General features: G+C 38.3%; 2 protein-coding genes across 9 annotated transcripts in view; both read right to left on the bottom strand.

The window, feature by feature from the left end:
* LOC133612659 (zinc finger protein aebp2-like) overlaps positions 1–12912 on the bottom strand; it is a 57076-nt gene extending 44164 nt beyond the window's left edge. For 2 of the 4 annotated variants that reach the window (XR_009816136.2, XM_061970279.2), the window contains exons 1-4: positions 12375–12909; positions 6080–6290; positions 3257–3364; positions 2643–2829 (exon numbers count right to left, since the gene is read on the bottom strand). Coding sequence is in view for 3 of the 4 variants with exons in the window: in XM_061970279.2 (XP_061826263.1) it covers positions 2643–2829; positions 3257–3364; positions 6080–6290; positions 12375–12850 (982 nt within the window). In the remaining variant the exon portion in view is untranslated. Of the gene's footprint in view, positions 1–2642; positions 2830–3256; positions 3365–6079; positions 6291–12374 lie in introns of all 4 variants that reach the window. The other 2 variants (XM_061970278.2, XM_061970280.2) reach the window with 2 other exon arrangements.
* A 9633-nt stretch (positions 12913–22545) lies between these two features.
* The window catches only part of LOC133612660 (pleckstrin homology domain-containing family A member 5-like), a 237311-nt gene continuing 235534 nt past the window's right edge, over positions 22546–24322 (bottom strand). For all 5 annotated transcript variants that reach the window (XM_061970286.1, XM_061970282.2, XM_061970281.2 and 2 more), the window contains one exon: positions 22546–23272. In XM_061970286.1, coding sequence (XP_061826270.1) covers positions 23194–23272 — 79 coding nt within the window. In that variant the 3' untranslated portion in view covers positions 22546–23193. The remainder of the gene's footprint in view (positions 23273–24322) is intronic.

Here is a 24322-nt window from a genome sequence, read left to right as displayed (position 1 = left end):
TACAATAGATAGCAAGTTATGTATAAAGTGTCAGGCAGCTGAAGGAACTATTACTCATTTGCTGTAAGAGTTGTAGTCTGTTGTGGGAATTGTCTTGGTTGTAGGTCACCCTATGTTACGTGAGGTGCCTGTGTGACAAGAACTGCTAATGTTAGGTCATGTGTGTTGAACTGGAGTGGTATAAATAAAGGAGTCGTGTATGAAACAAGCTCAGCTTTGTCATTAACATGACATGATGTCACAGTTAAGGACTACACGCCTACAGTGACCAAAGAATGGCAATCCGGAGGACTGGCTGCTATGGAGGCAGCACTTTTTACGCTTTCGGACCTTACAAGACACGTTCGAAAGCCAGAGTCAAAGAAAAGAAACACACAGACACAGCAATTAATCAATGACAGCAATGTTATTTCGTTCATTTTCATTTATCGTTTGATTGATTGATGTGTTGGCTATCGGCCCAGCCCGTCCTACAATTGTATCACATTTTTTAATGCCTGTGGACATTGTATTTAATGCTTTTTAACGCCATTGAAGGCCTTAGTTTTGTAAAATTCATTTAATGATGTATAATGCTTTTTAATACCCCTGTGTTATAATAAAACGCTAGTTCCCCTGACTTGTGATTTCAAAAGCAAAGACGTTATACATCAATTAACTAAAGAGTCAAATGCATATGGAATTGTGTAATAATGAGGAGATGTTACGTTAAAGGCAAGGCAGGTCTATTTATAGAGCACAGTTTGTACACAAGACAATTAAAAGTGCTTTACATTAAAATTCATAAAAATTCACTGTAACAAGCGGCCCTCGGAGAGCAGCCATAACTGGAATGTGTCCCTCAATGAAAATGAGTTTGACAGCCCTGCTTTATACTCTTACTTTACAAAGTTGCTGCTGTAATTTCATTGCAGCTTCGTAAAATAAATGTAAGATCACGTAGTACAAAACCCAAAACCAGTGAAGTTGGCACGTTATGTAATTCGTAAATAAAAACAGAATACAATTTTTTGCAAATCTTTTTCAACTTATATTCAATTGAATACACTGCAAATAGAATATACCGTATTTTTCGGACTATAAGTCGCAATTTTTTTCATAGTTTGGCCGGGAGTGCGACTTATACTCCGGAGCGACTTATGTGTGAAATTATTAACATATTACCGTAAAATATCAAATAATATTATTTATCTAATTCGCGTAAGAGACGAAGCAAATGGCAGCCATCGTCACACACACGTCAGCAATCGTCACTCACACGCCAACCAATAAGAATTCGGCGGGGCGGGTCATGGCACAAGTGCATTGTGGGTTTTGGAATGCTAACTGCTATATGCTATACGCTACTGCCGGAGCTATTAAAATGGATCACATCAACAATCGCGGTAACTTATAAAAACTGAGAAGGACTGAACTAAAATGGCACCGAAAAGGAAATCATATACTGCAGATTTCAAGCTGGACGTAGTGAAATATGCACCAGAAAACGGCGATCGAGCAGCAGAAAGAATGGACGCTAGCGGGGCGCATACCAGGAGCGACACAGAGGAAGATTTCATGGGATTTAGCGATCGGGAGTGACAGATTGTTTGGTAAACGTATAGCATGTTCTATATGTTATAGTTATTTGAATGACTCTTACCATAATATGTTACGTTAACATACCAGGCACGTTCTCAGTTGGTTATTTATGCCTCATATAACGTACACTTATTCAGCCTGTTGTTCACTATTCTTTATTTATTTTAAATTGCCTTTCAAATGTCTATTCTTGGTGTTGGCTTTTATCTAATACATTTCCCCCAAAAATGCGACTTATACTCCAGTGCGACGTACATATGTTTTTTTCTTCTTTATTGTGCATTTTCGGCCGGTGCGACTTATACTCCGGAGCGACTTATAGTCCGAAAAATGCGGTACTTAACGTCCAAACTGAGAAACTTTTTTTTTTTTTGCAAATAATCATTAACTTCGAATTTAATGGCAGCAACACATTGCAAAAAAGTTGTCACATGGGCATTTTTACCACTGTGTTACATGGCCTTTCCTTTCAACAACACTCAGTAAACGGTAAAAATAACAAAGTTTACCTGTTCGAATGTTTCTTGTCTGTGCTGTCTATTCAATTGAATATAAGTTGAAAAGGATTTGCAAATCATTGTATTCTGTTTTTATTTACCATTTACACAACGTGCCAACTTCACTGGTTTTGGGTTTTGTAAGATCACATAGTAGAATGATCCAGGTCACACACAATATCTATTCATTTTTCCTTATCCCATTTCTGACGTGTCCTGAAAGTTTCATCGAAATACGCCCATAACTTTTTGAGATAACTAACAAACAAACCCTGACAAATACATAAACCCTGTAGCGGAGGTATATCACTGTTAATATATACACACCTTTTGGTTTCAAATTTTATGTTACTAAAAGTGGTCGACCGTGTATATTGACGTCGGCTTAAGCAAATACTTCTTACTAATAAGAATTACAGTGGACTTTGGCTCGATAAATTGGTCGACATAAAAGGTTTGTCCACATAAGCAGGACCGACTACTGCGAGAGTGACTTTAAGCCGATAGAAAGTGTGTGTTTGTGTGTTGAGTAGTGCTCGACAGAGTGTCTTTTATTTTACGTACGTAGAGAGCACCTGCGTTTGTTTTTGAGTTTCTTCCTCTTGTTGAGACCAGCCTTGGAGGGCAACTCCTCCTTGAGTTTGGCCTGGCTGGACATTTTAGAAGAGCTTTGTTGGCTGAAGTGACTGGGAACGTGGCGAGCCAGCCCTCCTTGGGAGGCGAAACTTGCAGTGCAGCCACCAACAACGCACTGCAGCAAAGCATGAGATAAGGTAGTGAGTATTTAGATCAGCGTTATATAAAATACACACCGGTCAACAAACACTGAATGGGCAAAGGGTCTTCAGCTGAAATAGGTCTCTTAAATAAGGTGACAATATTGTCATTTTTTTCTAAAGATTCAAGTTGAATGATGTTTTTTTATTGTGGATAATGTACAGTTAGACTTAAATATGTTCAACCCCAATTGTAACTAACATGCACTGTACTTGCAAATTGTACAACCTTTCAATGGAAAGCCACATTCTAAAGTGACTTATTTTAATACTGGTTGTGTTATTCAAATTGCTGTTTTGTTGGTTTATTGCAAACTACTGTATGTTTAATATACCTTCACAATGGGGAGTTGAACATTTTTTGAGCACACGTATACCTGAAGATAAGGTCATTAGTTTCACCTTAAAGGGTTTATCTCCACTGTGGGTCAGCATGTGTCTCTGGAGCCAACTCTGACTGGTCGATGGGGTATTGTACACCTTGCAACCTTTCCAAAGACACACAAACACCTGCAGGACACACAGAAGATGGATACAGGGTTTTTAGACATTTAGTTAGTTAGTGTATTAGAAAGAACAATTAAAACCTACAAATATTATAAAAGTATATTGTCTAAAATATCTACATTGTTATAGAAATCAACTTCCCCGCATAATTTTGGCCAATCAGCATCATTTTCGCCAATCAAATTTGTCTCTGATCGGAGCTCAAACACGCACGTCAATTCTTTAATCCAAACGTATGTTTGTTTTTTTGTGTAGACGAAGCAGGAACAACAACGTGTAACAATATATTAACTACTTATTGTTTAAAAAGGTACAGTTGTCGTCCTTCTCGAATCCCAGACCTATTTCAGGTCCGTCGCATAGGAGGGAAAGGTGATGACAATTTTAAGGGCCCACAGACCGCTAGGGCCCACACATAGCCCTCAGTAGCCTCTATGACAAAAATATTATGCATGCACTTAACTAATATACAGTACAGGCCAAAAGTTTAGACACACCTTCTCATTCACAACACAACTGATGGTCACAACCCCATTGATAAAGCAAGAAATTCCACTAATCAACCCTGATAAGGCACACCTGAAGGCACCAAAACTATGACACCAATGAAGTGAAAACCATTTCAGGTGACTACCTCTTGAAGCTCATCGAGAGAATGCCAAGAGTGTGCAAAGCAGTAATCAGAGCAAAGGGTGGCTATTTTGAAGGAACTAGTATATAAAACATCTTTTAAGTTATTTCACCTTTTTTTGTTAAATACATAACTCCACATGTGTTCATTCATAGTTTTGATGCCTTCAGTGACAATCTACAATGTACATAGTCTTGAAAATAAAGAAAACACATTGAATGAGAAGGTGTGTCCAAACTTTTGGGCTGTACTGTATGTTCATACGAATGAATCTGAATTAAAACAAAGCCGCAAGTCATACAATATTCTAATTTTAATCATTTCAATGACCACTTGGCCCCATCTTGGTCCACACACTGTGGTTTATTCTTCTGTTGGACAGTGCTTCAGTATGCGGCCATTAGAGGCTGCATCAAATCGTATTAAGACGCATTCAAGTTCTAAGTAATTATTAAACATTTATATAAAAAATTACTGAGTAACTGAATAATGACCTTTGTCAGATGCTCATAATTATTTATTATAAGCATCTGACGAAGTTCAGTTACATTATAACGATGTGTTCAATGTGGTCTTGTAAAATGTGTTTAGTGGGAAACTTGAATAGCCTAAATACAAAAAAGTTACGACAAATAATAATACATAAGGTACATAATAAAACTCTGGCTTGTTAAGTAGTTAATCGTAAAAAAGGAAACAAATTGTTTGAGAATATAGAACATTACACACGGCGCTCAAAAATCTGCCAAAATGTTTTATTACGACTTTGGTAAGCTATGAAGCCGCACACCTTGATGGATTTTCCGCACATTGCGGCTACCGTAGTCACACATACAAGTATTATGGTGTGTGTATAAGGACCGCAAAATGGTACCCATTAATGTTGTTTCGCAAAATTATGCAAAACCAACTTTTCTTACCTTCTGGTACCTGCTGATGTGTATTTGGGATGTGCATAAGTCCTGAAAATGTGCGCGCGTTCGCCATTGTAGTCCGTGGCGACACCGTAATCGATAAGCTTCTTCTTTTTCTCTATATTCTTGTTATGTGACATTCATCCCCCGCTGTTGCCATTTCTAATATAAAGTAGTGTAAAGTTCTTACTTATATCTGTCAGTAAACTCGCCATGAAAGCACCAAAAATTACCAGTGAAGTGGGTTTACATTATTCACCCAAAGGAACTTTAGTTATTAGAGAGTTCCAGTCGGACAGTTTTTCACGGGATATATTTATATTTATTTTATTTTTATTTATTCTTTTGTCATAAACAATACAGTCATGCATGCTTACGGACTGTATCCCTGCAGACTGTATTGATCTATATTGATATATAATGTAGGAACCAGAAATATTAACGCTTTTGAGTGAATGAGTGTAAATGTGGGAGGGAGGTTTTTTGGGATGGTGCACTAATTGTAAGTGTATCTTGTGTTTTTTATGTTGATTTAATAAAAAATAAAAAATAAATTAAAAATACAAAAAATAATTTTTTATTTTATTTTTTTTATTTCTTGTGCGGCCCGGTACCAATCGATCCACGGACCGGTACCGGGCCGCGGCCCAGTGGTTGGGGACCACTGATGTAGACCACAAGGATGTATTTTACATTTAGAAAAAAACTCATAATATGAGCCCTTTAATGCGCCTTATACTCCGGTGCACCTTTTGTATGAAAATAGACCTGACTTGACCCGGCAGTGCGCCTTATAATCGGTGCACCCTATGGTCCAGAAAATATGGTAATAGGTAATTCCACATTTTGAAATGAAAAATATACCTCCAAAGTCGCACAAAAACTTGTGTATTCCTCATCAACGTTCGCAACATTAGCCAATTTGGCACATCTTGTGAGAATTTACGCCATTGATTAACTCTACTCAAATGTTTTGCTTTTTATTTGGCTGTTTTGTTATATTTTTTTGTAATTGAAGAAAACCACAACATAGCAACACATGGGAATAAGCGGTAGAAAATGGATGGATGGATGGATTACTCCATATGAATTAAAAATAACTTGACAATGATAATAACAGGCCAACGGAACCAGACAAATCATTTTGAGGCTTTGATGTTTAAATCTACTGACCCCTCCTCTTTGTCCGTCCACATGGACGCTCCTGATGTGCTCGGCAAGATCTGGACTGGAGTTGAAGTACTGAAGACAAAGATCCCAGCAACAAGAGTAGGCCACAGTCTTTGTAGCGGAGGAGCTGGCACTGCTGAGTCCGTTCATCATAGCTGGGGTGGAGCGGCCACTGGACACCGTGCTGTCCATCTCCATCAGGGTGCTGCTTATACTGAGAAGACAGCCAGATATGTATGACAAGCAAAGGAATAGTTCCACAACATAACACGTGCAACACCATTCTGTATCTTTTAACCCTTGTGATATACTACACACACTTATCTTTAGGATCCAAATAGAATCCGCTCATTAAAAAAATCACAAGCCAGCAATGTTTTTTGTTTTACTTTCAACGCTTGATATCATGTTTTTTTTTTGTATTTTCTAATGTCTTTCGGTCAAACACAGCAACTGCTTTTTAATCATCTAAATCACAGGTGTCAAACTCAAAGTCTTGGGGCCAGATGTGTCGCCCGTCACTTCATTTTATTTGGCCCTCGAAAGCCTGGAAAAAATATGTGTCAATAAAGTACTGTAACGTTTCTTACTAAATCTATTCTTTCTGTCTATGTTGTAAGAAAAAAAATACATGTACTCCATGTAATAGCAAATCATGTCAACTTAAATATTGTCTAATTATGCAAAAATATATTATCAAACATTCAAACCATTTTTTAAATAGAAATAAATATTAATAATTTCAAAGCAAGTTATCCATCAAATTGTGCAATGTAAAAGTAGCAATTGATTTCATGGTAAAATTGTGAAATGACTGTTTCTTACAGCAAATTTCTCTAAATGAAAAAAAGTGTACTTTTTTTACTGTAATAAACTGTAGTGCCGTTTTGGCATTTACAGTAATACATCGAATAATCTACAGTTATTGATTTGCGGTAAAAAAACAAACAAAAAACAACTGGCAGTCAGGTCCCAAAATGTTTCTGTAAAATTGCATTTTTTTGATTTATTTACAGTAAAAAACAAATGTAAATTTTACAGTAAAAGTCTGGCAACTGAGCTGCCTTTTTTTTTTTTTTACCATAAAAACAACACTCCTGTTTTTCCATTTACAGTAAAATACACTAAATTTTGAGGTGAAATAATTGCAATTTACCATATTTTTTTTACATTTTAGTTTAAAAAAAAATCTACTAATAAAATTCATTTAAAAAGTGTGGAATAATAGTATTCACAGTTAGAATTGGCCCTCTGGGGCCAGGCATAACTGCGATGTGGCCTTCAGTGAAAACGACTTTGACACCTCTGATCTAAATAATCTAAAAACAACTTGCACGATGGAATATTGGAGATAGGGTAATTACAGGTTACAATTATAGGTCAATTATTTGTGACAAGGTTGATTTTGATACAGTAGATAAAATAGATGATTTTTACTACTGAGTTAGAATGAGAGAGAAAGCAGGCAGGACTTGTTTTGAGTTGTTTGTGTTCTAACTAGTCTCTAGAGAAGGACTGGGCAATTATTTTGACTTGGGGGGCCAAACTTAGAGAAAAAAATGTGTCTGGGGGCCGGTGTATCTATTATTAGGAACACTAATACAAAACCTCACAATAATGTCTGAATGCTAAAAACGTTATGACAGACCGCCTTAAAAAACGGAATGGAATTTGAAATGTTTTTACTGAATGAGACACCCAGAATGTACATGAAAATAAAGAATGTAGGTTTTACAATATTAACTATGAACGATAAAACACTGAATATTGACAACATATGAACCTCACAGCCCCTCTCCATCGACATATTTTACAATTAAGCGAAATGCAACAAAAAAATGCAACAAACACAGCGAAATATGAACACGCAGGGTAAAAGAAATCACTCTGTGGAAACACACCCTCATTGCTTGGTGCCTGGTCTGAGGTGCTGTGACGTAGATTACCAAAGTCTGGAGGGGGGCGTGGCCTGCGGGCCTGCCGCGGAAAGGGGTGTGCCAGGACCGGCCTGGAAGACAGCGACAGGTGAGTAGATGGCCCAGGTCGGCCTTGATATCTAATCACCTGTCGCCTTTATTAGCAGCAGCCAGAACGAGACACGTTGTTGGAGTTGGAGTGGGAGCCAGAGAGAGAGAGAGACACGGACTCAGAAAAAGACATTTTGCTGGGAAGCAAAAGCCTTGCACGATTTATGAAAATAAAACAGTGTTGTACCCTGAAATCCGGGCTTTCGTGGCAGTGTGTGGTGGTCCGAGGAACCCACTAGAGGGCAACCTCTACACATAGTAACTAGTACATCATGCAAAACCGCAGAGTCCAACCATTGAAATACTTTGTATAGTTCAAGACTTACGGCTATTTGAAAACATCACTGCACATCATAATGGCAGCTACAGTTTCCATCTTATAGATCTAAAAAAAATTTGGGGTATGTCCGGCGGGCCAGATTGAAAAGCTTAACGGGCCGCATGTGGCCCCCGGGCCTTAACTTGCCCAGGTCTGCTCTAGAGGTAGAGACAGCGGTAGAGATAGGTAGTTATCTGCCATGATATATATAACTGGCCAAGATCATTTTCCTTGCATTTCAGCGGTTTAATGGCAGATTATGATTATGACGGAAGTGTTGTTGCTGGACACACGACAGACTCTTGGGAGAAGCGGAGTGCCGCGTGCCTGCCGACAATTTTAGTTGAGGACCCTGACGATATCTAGTTATTTGTAATCATGATAACAGGACATCTGCTGATTGGGGTATGCGTTGTACTGCATCGACAAATTGGAAGATGCTGGCAGCCATTCGAGGCACCCCAAAGCTGCCACAAATGATTGGCAGAACTGTGGACACTCACTTTTTGTGACTTTGGATAACATCAGATCGTCTGCACTGCAGGATGACTTTGAGGACCAGAAATAGACAATTAAGAGTTAAAAGTTTTAAATGTGTTCAAACACAACCATTCTAATCTCGATTGCTTTCCTTGGCAAAGTTGTTGCTTCAAGGTTCCCCTCGAGGACAGTGCAGTGAAGACGAAACAAACTCCTTCCTGTCAACAACACCTGGTAGTGTCTTTTATTCATTTTATGTCCTCTCTTTTTCATCATTTGGGCTATTTAACCTTTAACCCGCGAGTTCATTTTATTTATTTTTTAATTGTGGGAGACGTACGTTTTTGCAGCAGATTCTTAAAAACATGAGAGTGCTATATGTTTGACTTGATTAAAAACAGCAATGCACTCCTGTAACTGATGATATAGACCAAAATCTAATGTCTGCTGTAGAGGACGTTGGTTCTGCGGAATATATAGATTCTATATACAGTACAGGCCAAAAGTTTGAACACACCTTCTCATTCACAACACAACTGATGGTCCCAACCCCTTTGAAAAAGCAAGAAATTCCACTAATCAACCCTAATATTTTAATTTTCCTGAAGGAATCAATAAAGTACTATCCATCTATCTGATAAGGCACACCTGTGAAGTGAAAACCATTTCAGGTGACTACTTCTTGAAGCTCATTGAGAGAATGCCAAGAGTGTGCAAAGCAGTAATCAGAGCAAAGGGTGGCTATTTTGAAGAAACTTGAATATAAAATATGTTTTAAGTTATTTCACCTTTTTTTTGTAAAGTACATAACTCTACATGTGTTCATTCATAGTTTTGATGTGACAATCTACAATGTAAATAGTCATGAAAATAAAGAAAACACATTGAATGAGAAGGTGTGTCTAAACTTTTGGCCTGTACTGTAGGTCAAACTCACAATCTATTCCCACGTGGGCCTGACAGGTAACATCATGGCACAATAACTTAAAAATGCAACTACGACCACTTCAGATTGTTTTACTTCGGCCCTAAATAGAACAAGCACATTCTACAAAATGTACATATCACAAATAATCCTCTTGATAAAACACTTCAAGTTAGTTGAACACTGAGGAAAACATTTTCAAAAACACAATGAACTTAGACTTAATCACAATGTATCTACAAAGCATTTCAACTTTAAGTCACAGACCATCTAGGATTGAACCAAAAAATTAATAACCCATAAATAAAAACGCTTTTTTGTATCAACTAGGGTTGTTCCGATATAGATACTTTGATACTTGTCTAAATAAAGGGGACCACAAAAAATGGCATTATTGTCTTTATTTTAACAAAAAATCTTAGGGTACATTAAACATATGTTTATTATTGCAAGTTTGTCATTAAACAAAATAGTGAACATACGAGACAACTTTTTTTTTTATTAGTAAGGAAGCAAACAAAGGCTCCTAATTAGTCTGTTGACGTATGCAGTAACATATTGTGTCATTTATCTACCTATTATTTTGTCAACATTATTAAGGACAAGCGGTATAAAATGAAATATTAATCTACATTTACTGTTAATATCTGCTGACTTTCTCTTTTAACATATTCTATCGACACTTCTGTTAAAATGTAATATCACTTATTCTTCTGTTGTTTGGATACTTTACATTAGTTTTGGATGATACCAAAAATTATTCCAAAAACAGTATACCGTATTTTTGGAGTATAAGTCGCTCCGGAGTATAAGTCGCATCAGCCGAAAATGCATAATAAAGAAGGAAAAAAACATAAGTCGCACTGGTCACATTTTTTGGGGAAATGTATTTGATAAAATCCAACACCAAGAATAGACATTTGAAAGGCAATTTAAAATAATTAAAGAATAGTGAACAACAGGCTGAATAAGTGTACGTTATATGAGGCATAAATAACCAACTGAGAACGTGCCTGGTATTTTAACGTAACATATTATGGTAAGAGTCATTCAAATAACTATAACATATAGAACATGCTATACATTTACCAAACAATCTGTCACTCCTAATCGCTAAATCCAATGAAATCTTATACGTCTAGTCTCTTACGTGAATGAGCATATTATTTGATATTTTACAGTAATGTGTTAATAATTTCACACATAAGTCGCTCCTGAGTATAAGTCGCAACCCCGGCCAAACTATGAAAAAAACTGCGACTTAAAGTCTGAAAAATATGGTATATATATAAAATCTATATCAGGGGTAGATCTTGCTTTAGCTTTTGGCTAAGACCAGAGATATTGGGCTCGAAAAGGTTGGTGACCATTGACTTAAAGGCATAGATTACATTGCATAGTTAGATTTTTTTGCTTGTATCTGCTTTTAGCGGTAAATTCTAGACCCGTTGCATACTCAGTTCGTACGCTGTTTGCTGTAAAATAGCCAAACTATGAAAAAAACTGCGACTTATAGTCCCAAAAATACGGTAGTACCAAAAATGATTCATTAGTATCGCTGTACTATACCAGGGGTCGGCAACCCGCGGCTCTAGCGCCGCCCTAGTGGCTCTCTGGAACTTTTAAAAAAATGTATGAAAAATAGAAAAAGATGAGGGGGGAAAAAAAATATTTTTTGTTTTAATATGGTTTCTGTAGGAGGACAAACATGACACAAACCTCCCTAATTGTTATAAAGCACACTGTTTATATTAAACATGCTTCACTGAGTATTTGGCAAGCACCGTTTTGTCCTACTAATTTTGGCGGTCCTTGAACTCACCGTAGTTTGTTTACATGTATAACTTTCTCCGACTTTCTAGGACGTGTTTTATGCCACTTCTTTTTCTGTCTCATTTTGTCCACCAAACTTTAAACGTTGTGCATGAATGCACAAAGGTGAGTTTTGTTATTGACTTGTGTGGAGTGCTAATCAGACATATTTGGTCACTGCATGACTACAAGCTAATCGATGCTAACATGCTATTTAGGCTAGCTATATGTACATATTGCATCATTATGCCTCATTTGTAGCTATATTTGAGCTCATTTAGTTTCCTTGAAGTCCTCTTAATTCAATTTATATCTCATGACACACTGTCTGTATGAAATATGGCTTTTAATGTTTTGCGGCTCCAGACAAATCTGTTTTTGTATTTTTGGTCCAATATGGCTCTTTAAATATTTTGGGTTGCTGACCCCTGTACTATACTAATACCGGTATACCGTACAACCCTGCTGGACACATTTAGAACAGCAGTTTCTTTCATTCCAAAATTTCAGGTTATTTTTTATACTTAGCAAACTCATCCCGCGGGCCGGATAAAACCTGTTCGCGGGCCTGATCCGGCCCTCGGGCCGTACGTTTGACACCCCTGTTTTACACAGAAATTCTCCAACACTATCCTTCATTACAACTACAGCATTCCATTGACAGTACTGTAAATACAAAGTATTATTGTATATTAGAGTATATTTAGACCATGTGTCGGTGGTCACACTCCCTACCTGTCTTCGGAGTCCATGCGGCTCAGCGGTTCTCCATCCGAGGATGAGACCTCCAGGCTGGGTCTCCTCTTGTCGGCCAGCTCTCCATCCCCGCTCTTCACTTTGTCGTCTTCGCAACTCGCTTTGCTTTTGTCGCAGTCCAAACCCAAACACCCGCTCTCCTCCCCGGGGTCTTCTTTGCTTTCTTTCGCGGTGTCACCATGACCAAGGTCGCTGTTCTGATGCGGTTGTGACGGCACCTCGGCAGGCACTCGGGTACCCTGGCCGGGGGCTGACACCTCCACGTCGGTAGGCGCCTCGCTGGCGGCCTGCTCCGGTGCCTCGCCGGCCTCCGCCTTCGGCTCGACAGTTTTCGGCTCTGGACGGCTGTCAGCTTTCCCGGTTTCCGCCTCACTTTGGCCGTCGACGGCGGTGTCGTTGTCGACCGGAGCGCCACCCTCGACACGCACCGACGCGCATACCTCCGTGGCGGCCATGGTGCCACACTTTGACTGACAGTCACGCAGTCAGACAGTGGACAGGAAAAAGGCGGGGCGTCACTCAGGGCGTCCTGTGATTGGTCAGAGGCGGCTACATTGACACCATGTATTTACTCTTATTCTTCACCATTTTACTGCACTGTTGGTTAAATAAACTCCTTTACAGACCACAAAGCATTAATGTTAATAATATTACCTCTGGAGCTCCTGCTTTCATATAAAATAATAGCTTATGCAATATCAAGATTCAGAGGAGTAAGTTATTAGTGATACAGTCAGGCATACTTGCCAACCCTCCCGAATTTTCCGGGAGATTCCCGAAATTCAGCGCCTCTCCCAAAAACCTCCCGGGACAAATATTCTCCCGAAAATCTCCCGATTTTCAGCCGGTCCATGCGGACCTGAGTGAGGACAGCCCTTTTTTTTTTTTATGACAGGACAACAGGGTGACAAGAACTAAATCATCCAGACTAGAGATACATTGTATTATTATGTTTATCTTACCTAAAAATAAATACATGTATTAATTACAAAAAAAGCTAAATACATTTTTACTATATTTTGCTAAAAACATCAAACTTAATTGTGTTTTTATTTGTATTTTTTCTGACTCCTTATTACATCCAGCCATAGAATTATACATTAAAATAAACATATATGAAATAATTAATTTTAAATGATCATAATAATTCATTTAAAATGACCATATTTAATTATTAAAATAATTGCTTGTTTATCAACAACTTTAGCATTTTATTCATTACATTTTGAAGCTCTCAGAAGCCAAGTTATGTTATATCCTTAAGATCTATTTATGCAAGTTTGAAGTATCAATTATCTAAACAGTTTTGTTTGCATATTTTCAGGATGTATATATATATATATATATATATATATATATATATATATATATATATATATTTCATACATATATACATATATATATATATATATATTTCATACATATATATATATATATATATATATATATACATATATATATATATATATATATATATACATATACATACATATATATATATATATATATATATATATATATATATATATATATATATGTAATACTTGACTTGGTGAATTCTAGCTGTCAATATACACCTCCCCTCTTAACCACGCCCCGCTCACAACCACGCCCCCACCTCCACCCCCCGAAATCGGAGGTCTCAAGGTTGGCAAGTATGCAGTCAGGTGTTTTTAAATGTTAAAGTTAAAGTACCACTGATAGTCACACACACACTAGGTGTGGTGAAATTACCCTCTGCATTTGACCCATCCCCTGGGAGGTGAGGGGAGCAGTGAGCAGCAGCAGTAGCCGCGCTCGGGAATCATTTTTGGTGATTCAACCCCCAATTCCAAGCCTTGATCCTGAGTGCCAAGCAGGGAGGTAATGGGTCCCATTTTTTATAGTCTTTGGTATGACTCGGCTGGGGTTTGAACTCACAACCTACCGATCTCAGGGCGGCCTCATGTTTTTAAATGGAAACATTTTGTTTTTTTTCAACAAAGTGCGTAATAGTTTGAGGTGAGTTTTGGTCAAATACAGTACATACACTATATTGCCAAAAGTATTTGGCCACCTGCCTTGACTCACGTAGGAACTTGAAGTGCCATCCCATTCCTAACCCATAGGGTTCAATATGTCGTTGCAGCTATTAAAACTTCAACTCTTCTGGGATGGCTGTCCACAAGGTTGCGGAGTGTGTTTATAGGAATTTTCCACCATTCTTCCAAAAGAGCGCATTAGGTCACACGCTGATGTTGGTCGAGAAGGCCTGGCTCTCAATCTCCGTTCTAATTCATCCCAAAGGTGTTCTATCGGGTTCAGGTCAGGACTCTGTGCAGGCCAGTCAAGTTCATCCACACCAGACTCTGTCATCCATGTCTTTATGGACCTTGCTATGTGCACTGGTGCACAGTCATGTTGGACGAGGAAGGGGCCCGCTCCAAACTGTTCCCACGAGGTTGGGAGCATGGAATTGTCCAAAATGTTTTGGTATCCTGGAGCATTCAAAGTTCTTTTCACTGGAACTCCTGAAAAACAACCCCACACTATAATTCCTCCACTAACCCCTCTCTGTCAGTTTACATGGCCTACCACTTTGTGGCTGAGTTGCTGTTGTTCCCAAACTCTTCCATTTTCTCATAATAAAGCCAACAGTTGACTTTTGAATATTTAGGAGCGAGGACATTTTACAACTGGATTTGTTGCACAGGTGGCATCCTATGACAATTCTACGCTGGAAATCACTGAGAGCGGCCCATTCTTTCACAAATGTTTGTAGAAACAGTCTCCATGCCTAAGTGCTTGATTTTATACACCCGGGCCAAGTGATTAGGACACCTGATTCTCATCATTTGGATGGGTGGCCAAATACTTTTGGCAATATAGTGTATTTATTTACCCTGTCCTCTGTGTTGGACATTGAGGACTCATTACAAGTACTTGTATTAAGGATAACATCAAAATAATTGCTGCAATAAACACATCAAGATGCAGTGGACTAAGTCGTGTATCTAGTTCAGGGGTGTCAAACTTGTTTTCATTGAGGGCCACATCGCAGTAATGGCTGCCTTCAGAGGGCCACTTTTTTTTACATTAATTAAAATTATGCATGTGGGCAATAACCTGTGATTAATCATAAAAAAACATTTGACAGCATTGATATAAATGTGTACCAATAATCACCCCATATTACTACGGTACATTATTTCCTATGCACTTGATTAGATTAGAGCAGGGGTCGGCAACCCGCGGCTCTTGAGTGCCGCCCTAGTGGCTCTCTGGAGCTTTTTCAAAAATGTATGAAAAATGGAAAAAGATGAGGGGAAAAAATATATTTTTTGTTTTAATACGGTTTCTGTAGGAGGACAAACATGACACAAACCTCCCTAATTGTTATAAAGCACACTGTTTATACTAAACATGCTTCACTGATTCGAGTATTTGGCGAGCGCCGTTTTGTCCTACTAATTTTGGCGGTCCTTGAACTCACCGTAGTTTGTTTACATGCATCATTTTCTACGACTTTCTAGGACGTGTTTTATGCCACTTCTTTTTCTGTCTCATTTTGTCCACCAAACTTTTAAGGTTGTGCATGAATGCACAAAGGTGATTTTTGTTGATGTTATTGACTTGTGTGGAGTGCTAATCAGACATATTTGGTCACTGCCTGTCTGCAAGCTAATCGATGCTAACATGCTATTTAGGCTAGCTATATGTACATATTTAGGGATGTCCGATAATGGCTTTTTGCCGATATTCCGATATTGTCCAACTCTTTAATTACCGATACCGATATCAACCGATACCGATATATACAGTCGTGGAATTAACACATTATTATGACTAATTTGGACAACCAGGTATGGTGAAGATAAGGTAATTTAAAAAATAAATAAAAATAAAATAAAACTAAATAAATAAATTTAAAATATTTTCTTGAATAAAAAAGAAAGTAAAACAATATAAAAACAATTACATAGAAACTAGTAATGAATGAAAATTAGTAAAATTAACTATTAAAGGTTAGTACTATTAGTGGACCAGCAGCACGCACAATCATGTGTGCTTACAGACTGTATCCCTTGCAGACTGTATTGATATATATTGATATATAATGTAGGAACCACAATATTAATAACAGAAAGAAAAAACCCTTTTGTGTGAATGAGTGTAAATGGGGGAGGGAGTTTTTTTGGGTTGGGGCTCTAATTCTAAGTGTATATTATGTTTTTTATGTTGATTTAATAAAAACTAAATAAAAAAAACCAAACGATTAAAAAAAACGATACCGATAATTTTCGATATTACATTTTAAAGCATTTATCGGCTGATAATATCGGCAGGCCGATATTATCGGACATCTCTATACATATTGCATCATTATGCCTCATTTGTAGCTATATTTGAGGTAATTTAGTTTCCTTTAAGTCCTCTTAATTCAGTTTATATCTCATGACACACTATATGTAATATGGCTTTTAATTTTTTGCGGCTCCAGACAGATTTGCTTTTGTATTTTTGGTCCAATATGGCTCCTTCAACATTTTGGGTTGCCGACCCCTGGATTAGACAAACTAATGGATACATCATACATAAAAGGTGACAAGCAAATATTAAACTGTTTATTTTTATCTTTACTAACCTATTTTGTAATACACAATATAATATTGGCATGATTAGATAATGTTTAAAAGATGCATTTTTTCTTTCAAAATCTAAATCATTATTTGCATTTAGTAAAAAAAAAAAAAAAAAAGTATTTTATTAACACACTTTTCCCAGGCTTTCCCAGGCCACATACAATGATGTGGCGGCCCAGATCTGGCCCCCGGGCCTTGAGTTTGACAACTGTGATCTAGTTACTGTGAACTGAATGTGTAAGCATTTGTGATCTCTTTGGTAGACTACACTACTGATGGTATAAATGATGCCTAAGAGTCAGTGAGTGTGTGGCACACTTACTGACTGCATTGACACTGCATTGATACTGTATCGCTGTTTCATAATGACACCATCTTCTGGTTTAAAAAAGTGGACCTGTAAATAAAATAAATAGATAGTGAAAATATATATATATATATTATGTCTTGCATCTTGGTAGATTAAATATAATAGGAAAATACAGTGACGTGCAGTCACTAGAGGCAGGTGAGGCGTAGAATTGTTATATCAACTAAAGCCCACACTTAAACTTTCCACGTGCAAGATTGAATCTATTTAAAAAAATTATTTCATAAGAAGCCAAAAAGTGCAAAAACAATAATGTTGGTGTTGGAGGAGTTGTGAATGACTGCAGGGACACAACATTAGATACACCTGCAGACTGCAGGTGTACCTAATTCACAACTCCTCCAACACGAACATTATTGTTTTTGCACTTTTTGGCTTCTTATTAAATAACTTTTGTAACCTATTTTTATGGGCTTTCCTCTTTGTGATGTTAAGTTCCTGTTATGCGCTGTTATACAGTATATGCCTTGAGCTCTTATTTTGAAGGCGCTAAGAGCGGAAGTGATGTCACCTTGCGGAGGTTTTTGAAAGAAGGTAAATAAAGTGGTCCTCGTGTAAACTGGAGCCTCCGTGTTTGTTATTTTGTAGTTTCATACAGTATAGGCGACATTTATAAACCCTCGGTTACACTTTTTTAAATAGATTCAATCTTGCACGTGGAAAGTTTAAGTGAGGGCTTTAGTTGCGGCGCATGGACTTAATTTATAAGTAAAGGTAAGACCATAATAACGTTTTTTTTTAATAATTGTGCTTTTTTGTGTGCTGCAGTTTGTATGTGTAAAGTTAAAGTTAAGTTAAAGTACCAATGATTGTCACACACACACTAGGTGTAATGAAATTTGTCCTCTGCATTTGACCCATCCCCTGGTTCACCCCCTGGGAGGTGAGGGGAGCAGTGGGCAGCAGCGGCGCCGCGCCCGGGAATCATTTTTGGTGATTTAATAACCCCCAATTCCAAGCCTTGATGCTGAGTGCCAAGCAGGGAAGAATGCTGGTATGAACTTTTAAACATAACCCGTTAACTGCTGCCAATCAAATGGTGAATAAGATACTCTTTAGGGTTCATATGTTTGTAAATCTGACTGTGATGAAGTCAGTGCCTCACCAGCCATCAACCTCACCGCACGTCACTGGGAAAATACCTTTAATTGGTACTTGTGAGTTTTGTTAAAATTCGGTACGTATTTATATACACTGTCCTCTGTGTTGGACATGGAGGATGCATTACAAATACTTGTATAAAGGATCAAATAAAATAATTGCTTAGTCCACTGCATCTTAGTAATGTATCTAGTTATTGTGAAACGAATGTGTAAGCATTTGTGATCTCTTTGGTAGACTACACTACTGATGGGTATAAATGATGCCTAAGAGTCAGTGAGTGTGTGGCACACTTACTGACTGCATTGATACTGTATTGCTGTGTCATAATGGCACCACTCTTCTGGTTTAAAAAAGGTCACTAAATTGGACCTGTAAATAAAATAGTTAGTGAAAATATATACCGTGTTTTTCGGACTATAAGGCACACTTAAAATCCTTTTCTTTCGTCAAAACTCGACAGTGCGCCTTATAACCCGGTGCGCCAAATGTACGGAATAATTCTGGTTTTGCTTACCGACCTCGAAGCCATTTTATTTGGTACATGGTGAAATGATAAGTGTGACCAGTAGATGGCAGTCACACATTAGACATAGATAGACAGTACTTTCTTCAGGAGAGTTCCCTCAGGAAAATTAAATGGATAAAGATACGTGTAGACTGCAATATGACTCAAGTAAACAGCAATATTTTATATGTTCCATTGAAAATATAGAACATCCCACACGGCGCTCAAAAATCCATCAAAATGTTTTAGTACGACTTTGGTAAGCTATGAAGCCGCACCGCTTGATGGATTGTACTGTGCTTCAACATACCAGTATTATTATGGTGTGTAGTTAATAAGCTTCTTCTTTTTCTCTTTAATTCATCCTCCTCTGTTGCCATTTCTAATATAAAGTACTGTAAAGTTCTTACTTATATCTGTCAGTAAACTTGCCATGAAAGCGCTAAAACATACCGGTGTAGTGAGTTTACATAATTCACCCAAGGAACTTTAGTTATTAGAGAGTTCCGGTCGCACGGTTTTTCACGGGACACATTTCGGGCGTTGTTGTTGCACTAGTGAGCCACGGATGAGAAGATTATTGATTGAAGTAAAGTCTGAACGTCATTAAAACAGTTAGCTCCATCTTTTGACACTTCTTCCACTCCCGTCCTTGCACGCTACACCGCTACAACAAAGATGACGGGGAGAAGACGCTGTCGAAGGTGAGCCACGTAAATAAGACCGCCCACAAAACGGTGCATCCTGAAGCGACTGTCAGAAAGCGACTTGAAGATGATCTGTAAAACATCATCTATGCAACATTTTGACCAAAGAACCACCATTACATGTTATGTAGACCACAAGGAAGTCTTTTACATTTAGAAAAAAAATCATAATAATATGACTCCTTTAATGCGCCTTATAGTCTGGTGCGCCCTATGGTCCGGAAAATACGGTATATTATGTCTTGCTTTTTGGTAGATGAAATATAATGTGAAAATACCTTTAATTGGTAATTTTAGATTACAATTATCCCACACTAGACCTTTTCCCTGTTCTTAATTCAAACTTACATCGATGACGACATATAACAAGGTCAAACGGCTCACGCCACTTATATATGCTTTCGGTACGAGCTGTCAACTGCGAGCAAAATGAATAGTTTGGCGCTTCAGTCATACAGATAATAGTTTTTTCTTCTTAAAGTGACACATATCAAGGTATCGAAGGACACAATATCAACACTTATGTTTCACAATACATCAATGCTTCTAAAATATCAAAACTAAGAAAAGTTCCAGGCATTGTTTTCAAAATTAAAATGTAAACAATGTCTTAGAAAAATGTAAGCAAGCAGGGTTTTTTTTTTTTTTTTAAGTATTGGTCTCATCAGAACATTAATAAAACAGATGAATGAGCAGATACTGCAAAAAGAAGAAGAAAAAAACAGTCAAATAACCAGCAGAGGGAGCCATTTCATTACTTTAGCATTGTTGGCACTGTAAGTGTTGTGTAACTTATTTTATATTGTAATGTAAGCAAGCAGAGCTATAAACTAATTAACAGGGTTTTTTGTTAAGTATTGGTTTCATCAGAACATTAAAAAAACAGATGGATGAGCAAATACTGCAAAAAAAGAAAAGAAAACAGCCAAATAACCAGCAGAGGGAGCCATTTCATTACTTTAGCATTGTTGTTTTTTTTTGTTATGAATTGGTTTCATCAGAACATTAAAAAAAACAGTTGGATGAGCAGATACTGCAAAAAGAAGAAAAAAAAGAGCCAAATAACCAGCAGAGGGAGCCATTTCATTACTTTAGCATTGTTGGGGGTTTTTTTTTGTTAAGAATTGGTTTCATCAGAACATTCAAAAAACAGATGGATGAGCAGATACTGCAAAAAGAAGAAAAAAAAAACAGCCAAATAACCAGCAGAGGGAGCCATTTCATTACTTTAGCATTGTTTTTTTTTTTTTTAAGAATTGGTTTCATCAGAACATTAAAAAAAACAGATGGATGAGCAGATACTGCAAAAAGAAGAGGAAAAAAAACAGCCAAATAACCAGCAGAGGGAGCCATTTCATTACCTTAGCATTGTTGGGGTTTTTTTTGTTAAGAATTGGTTTCATCAGAACATTAAAAAAACAGATGGATGAGCAGATACTGCAAAAAGAAGAAAAGAAACAGCCAAATAACCAGCAGAGGGAGCCATTTCATTACTTTAGCATTGTTGGTTTTTTTTTTGTTAAGAATTGGTTTCATCAGAACATTAAAAAAACTGATGGATGAGCAGATACTGCAAAAAGAAGAAAAAAAAGAGCCAAATAACCAGCAGAAGGAACCATTTCATTACGTTAGCATTGTTGGCACTGTAAGTTTGATTAATTGATTGAAACTTTTATTAGTAGATTGCACAGTACAGTACATATTCCGTACAATTGACCACTAAATGACCCGAATAAGTTTTTCAAGGTGGAGGGTTGGACTCCGCCAAGGCTGCCCTTTGTCACCGATTCTGTTCATAACTTTTATGGACAGAATTTCTAGGCGCAATCAAGGCGTTGAGGGGATTCGGTTTGGTGGCTGCAGGATTAGGTCTCTGCTTTTTGCAGATGATGTGGTCCTGATGGCTTCATCTGGCCAGGATCTTCAGCTCTCACTGGATCGGTTCGCAGCCGAGTGTGAAGCGACTGGGATGAGAATCAGCACCTCCAAGTCCGAGTCCATGGTTCTCGCCCGGAAAAGGGTGGAGTGCCATCTCCGGGTTGGGGAGGAGATCTTGCCCCAAGTGGAGGAGTTCAAGTACCTCGGAGTCTTGTTCACGAGTGAGGGAAGAGTGGATCGTGAGATCGACAGGCGGATCGGTGCGGCGTCTTCAGTAATGCGGACGCTGTATCGATCCGTTGTGGTGAAGAAGGAGCTGAGCCGGAAGGCAAAGCTCTCAATTTACCGGTCGATCTACGTTCCCATCCTCACCTATGGTCATGAGCTTTGGGTTATGACCGAAAGGACAAGATCACGGGTAAAAGCGGCCGAAATGAGTTTCCTCCGCCGGGTGGCGGGGCTCTCCCTTAGAGATAGGGTGAGAAGCTCTGTCATCCGGGGGGAGCTCAAAGCAAAGCCACTGCTCCTCCACATCGAGAGGAGCCAGATGAGGTGGTTCGGGCATCTGGTCAGGATGCCACCCGAGCGCCTCCCTAGGGAGGTGTTTAGGGCACGTCCGACCGGTAGGAGGCCACGAGGAAGACCCAGGACACGTTGGGAAGACTATGTCTCCCGGCTGGCCTGGGAACGCCTCGGGATCCCCCGGGAGGAGCTGGACGAAGTGGCTGGGGAGAGGGAAGTCTGGGCTTCCCTGCTTAGGCTGCTGCCCCCGCGACCCGACCTCGGATAAGCGGAAGAAGATGGATGGATGGAAGTTTTTCAACTATTAAGTCGGGGTCCACGTTAATCGATTCATGGTAAAGTGTTGTCTATCTTATTTTTATTGAACTGTCCCCATATGTTGACTCCGAAAAGTAAACTATAGAAAATGACTTTGTTGAGATGTGAACACAAAAAGAGCCACTTGTAAAAGAACAGAAACATTTATTTACTATGATAGAAAACCGATGGGATTATAACATTTGTAAATTAAAATTAGTATGCAACCACATTTTGGAAAACATGCTCCCATCCTGCTGAAGCAAGAACGTTATATACATAGTAAGCATCTTAATTACACTTTGTACACACACTAAAATGCAACCCGGATCCACCAACTCTTTAGTTAGTTATTGCTTTTTACATGTGCTAATATCCTCTGCTAGTTCTACGCCTTCAAAAATGTCATAAAATAGAGTCAAACTTAGATTTTTTTTTTTTTTTATCTCTCAACTTAAATATCTCTCCCGGCGATTGAACAAACAGAAAGTGGAGAGCGACTCAAGCCGGAACATTCATTTGAAATAATTACAACCAAGAAACAGGAGAAATTGACGCGTTTTTTTTGTATCTGCAGTGCCAAAGTGGGGGTCGTCCCTCCTTAAGAAAGAAGTAGATACGTCTCGTATGCTCATCTTACAGAGCGAGAAATGGTTAAATATGAATGTTAAAATAACGGAAGGATACAAGATGAACCTGTTAAATAATTTAAAATGAAGGTAAAAACAAAGAACTAAAAGAGAGGGAAGCGTCCGCGTTAAGGATACTTCAAATGTCACAGTGATCACACAAGTCAGGTGAGGACCTCGGAGACAAGATGGTCATGGCTCCACTCCTTCATGTGTAGGTTTTGACTGAAGCCAGGGCTTGTGCTGAGGAGAGAAAGATGTCAAAATGATGCGAAATGTGTGGTAAACAAAAGAGGATATCGTTGTTTCCAGCTTAAAACGAGATCTAACATGCAAATAGTACAAAACCCAGAACCAGTGAAGTTGGCACGTTGTGTAAATGGTAAATAAAAACAGAATACAATGATTTGCAAATCCTTGTCAACTTATATTCAATTGAATAGACTGCAAAGACAATATATTTAACGTTCGAACTGGTAAACTCTGTTATTTTTGGCAAATATTAGCTCATTTGGAATTAGATGCCTGCAACATGTTTCAAAAAAGCTGGCACAAGTGGCAAAAAAGACTGAGAAAGTTGAGGAGTGCTCATCAAACACTTATTTGGAACATCCCACAGGTGGACAGGCTAATTGGGAACAGGTGGGTGCCATGGTTGGGTATAGAAGCAGCTTCCATTTATTTATTTATTATTTAGCCTTTATTTAACCAGGTAAAATCCCATTGAGATCAAAGATCTCTTTTCCAAGGGAGACCTGGCCAAGAGGGCAGCAGCAAGGTTACATTAAAAACAGTAAACAATACATAAAACATCACATTTACAACATTAAAACTTGCTCATATGACACATGTGCATACAGACAAGGTACAGACTTCGATCCCTCAGGCGGTACTGCATCAAAAAGCGACATCAGTGTGTAAAGGATATCACCACATGGGCTCAGGAACACTTTAGAAAACCACTGTCAGTAACTACAGTTTGTCGCTACATCTGTAAGTGCAAGTTAAAACTCTACTATGCAAAGCGACAGCCATTTATCAACAACACCCAGAAACGCCGATCTTCGGTCCGTAATATCATCAAAAGGTTCAGACAATCTGGAAAAATAACGGCACGTAAGCGGCAATGCCCGTGACCTTCGATCCCTCAGGCGGTACTGCATCAAAAAGTGACATCAGTGTGTAAAGGATATCACCACATGGGCTCAGGAACACTTTAGAAAACCACTGTCAGTAACTACAGTTTGTCGCTACATCTGTAAGTGCAAGTTAAAACTCTACTATGCAAGGCGA

The sequence above is a fragment of the Nerophis lumbriciformis genome, linkage group LG10, assembly GCF_033978685.3.
Source record: "Nerophis lumbriciformis linkage group LG10, RoL_Nlum_v2.1, whole genome shotgun sequence".
Lineage (NCBI taxonomy): Eukaryota > Metazoa > Chordata > Actinopteri > Syngnathiformes > Syngnathidae > Nerophis > Nerophis lumbriciformis.
The sequence above is the reverse complement of the archived record's forward strand: the minus strand, read 5'-3'. Positions and strand labels throughout refer to the sequence as shown.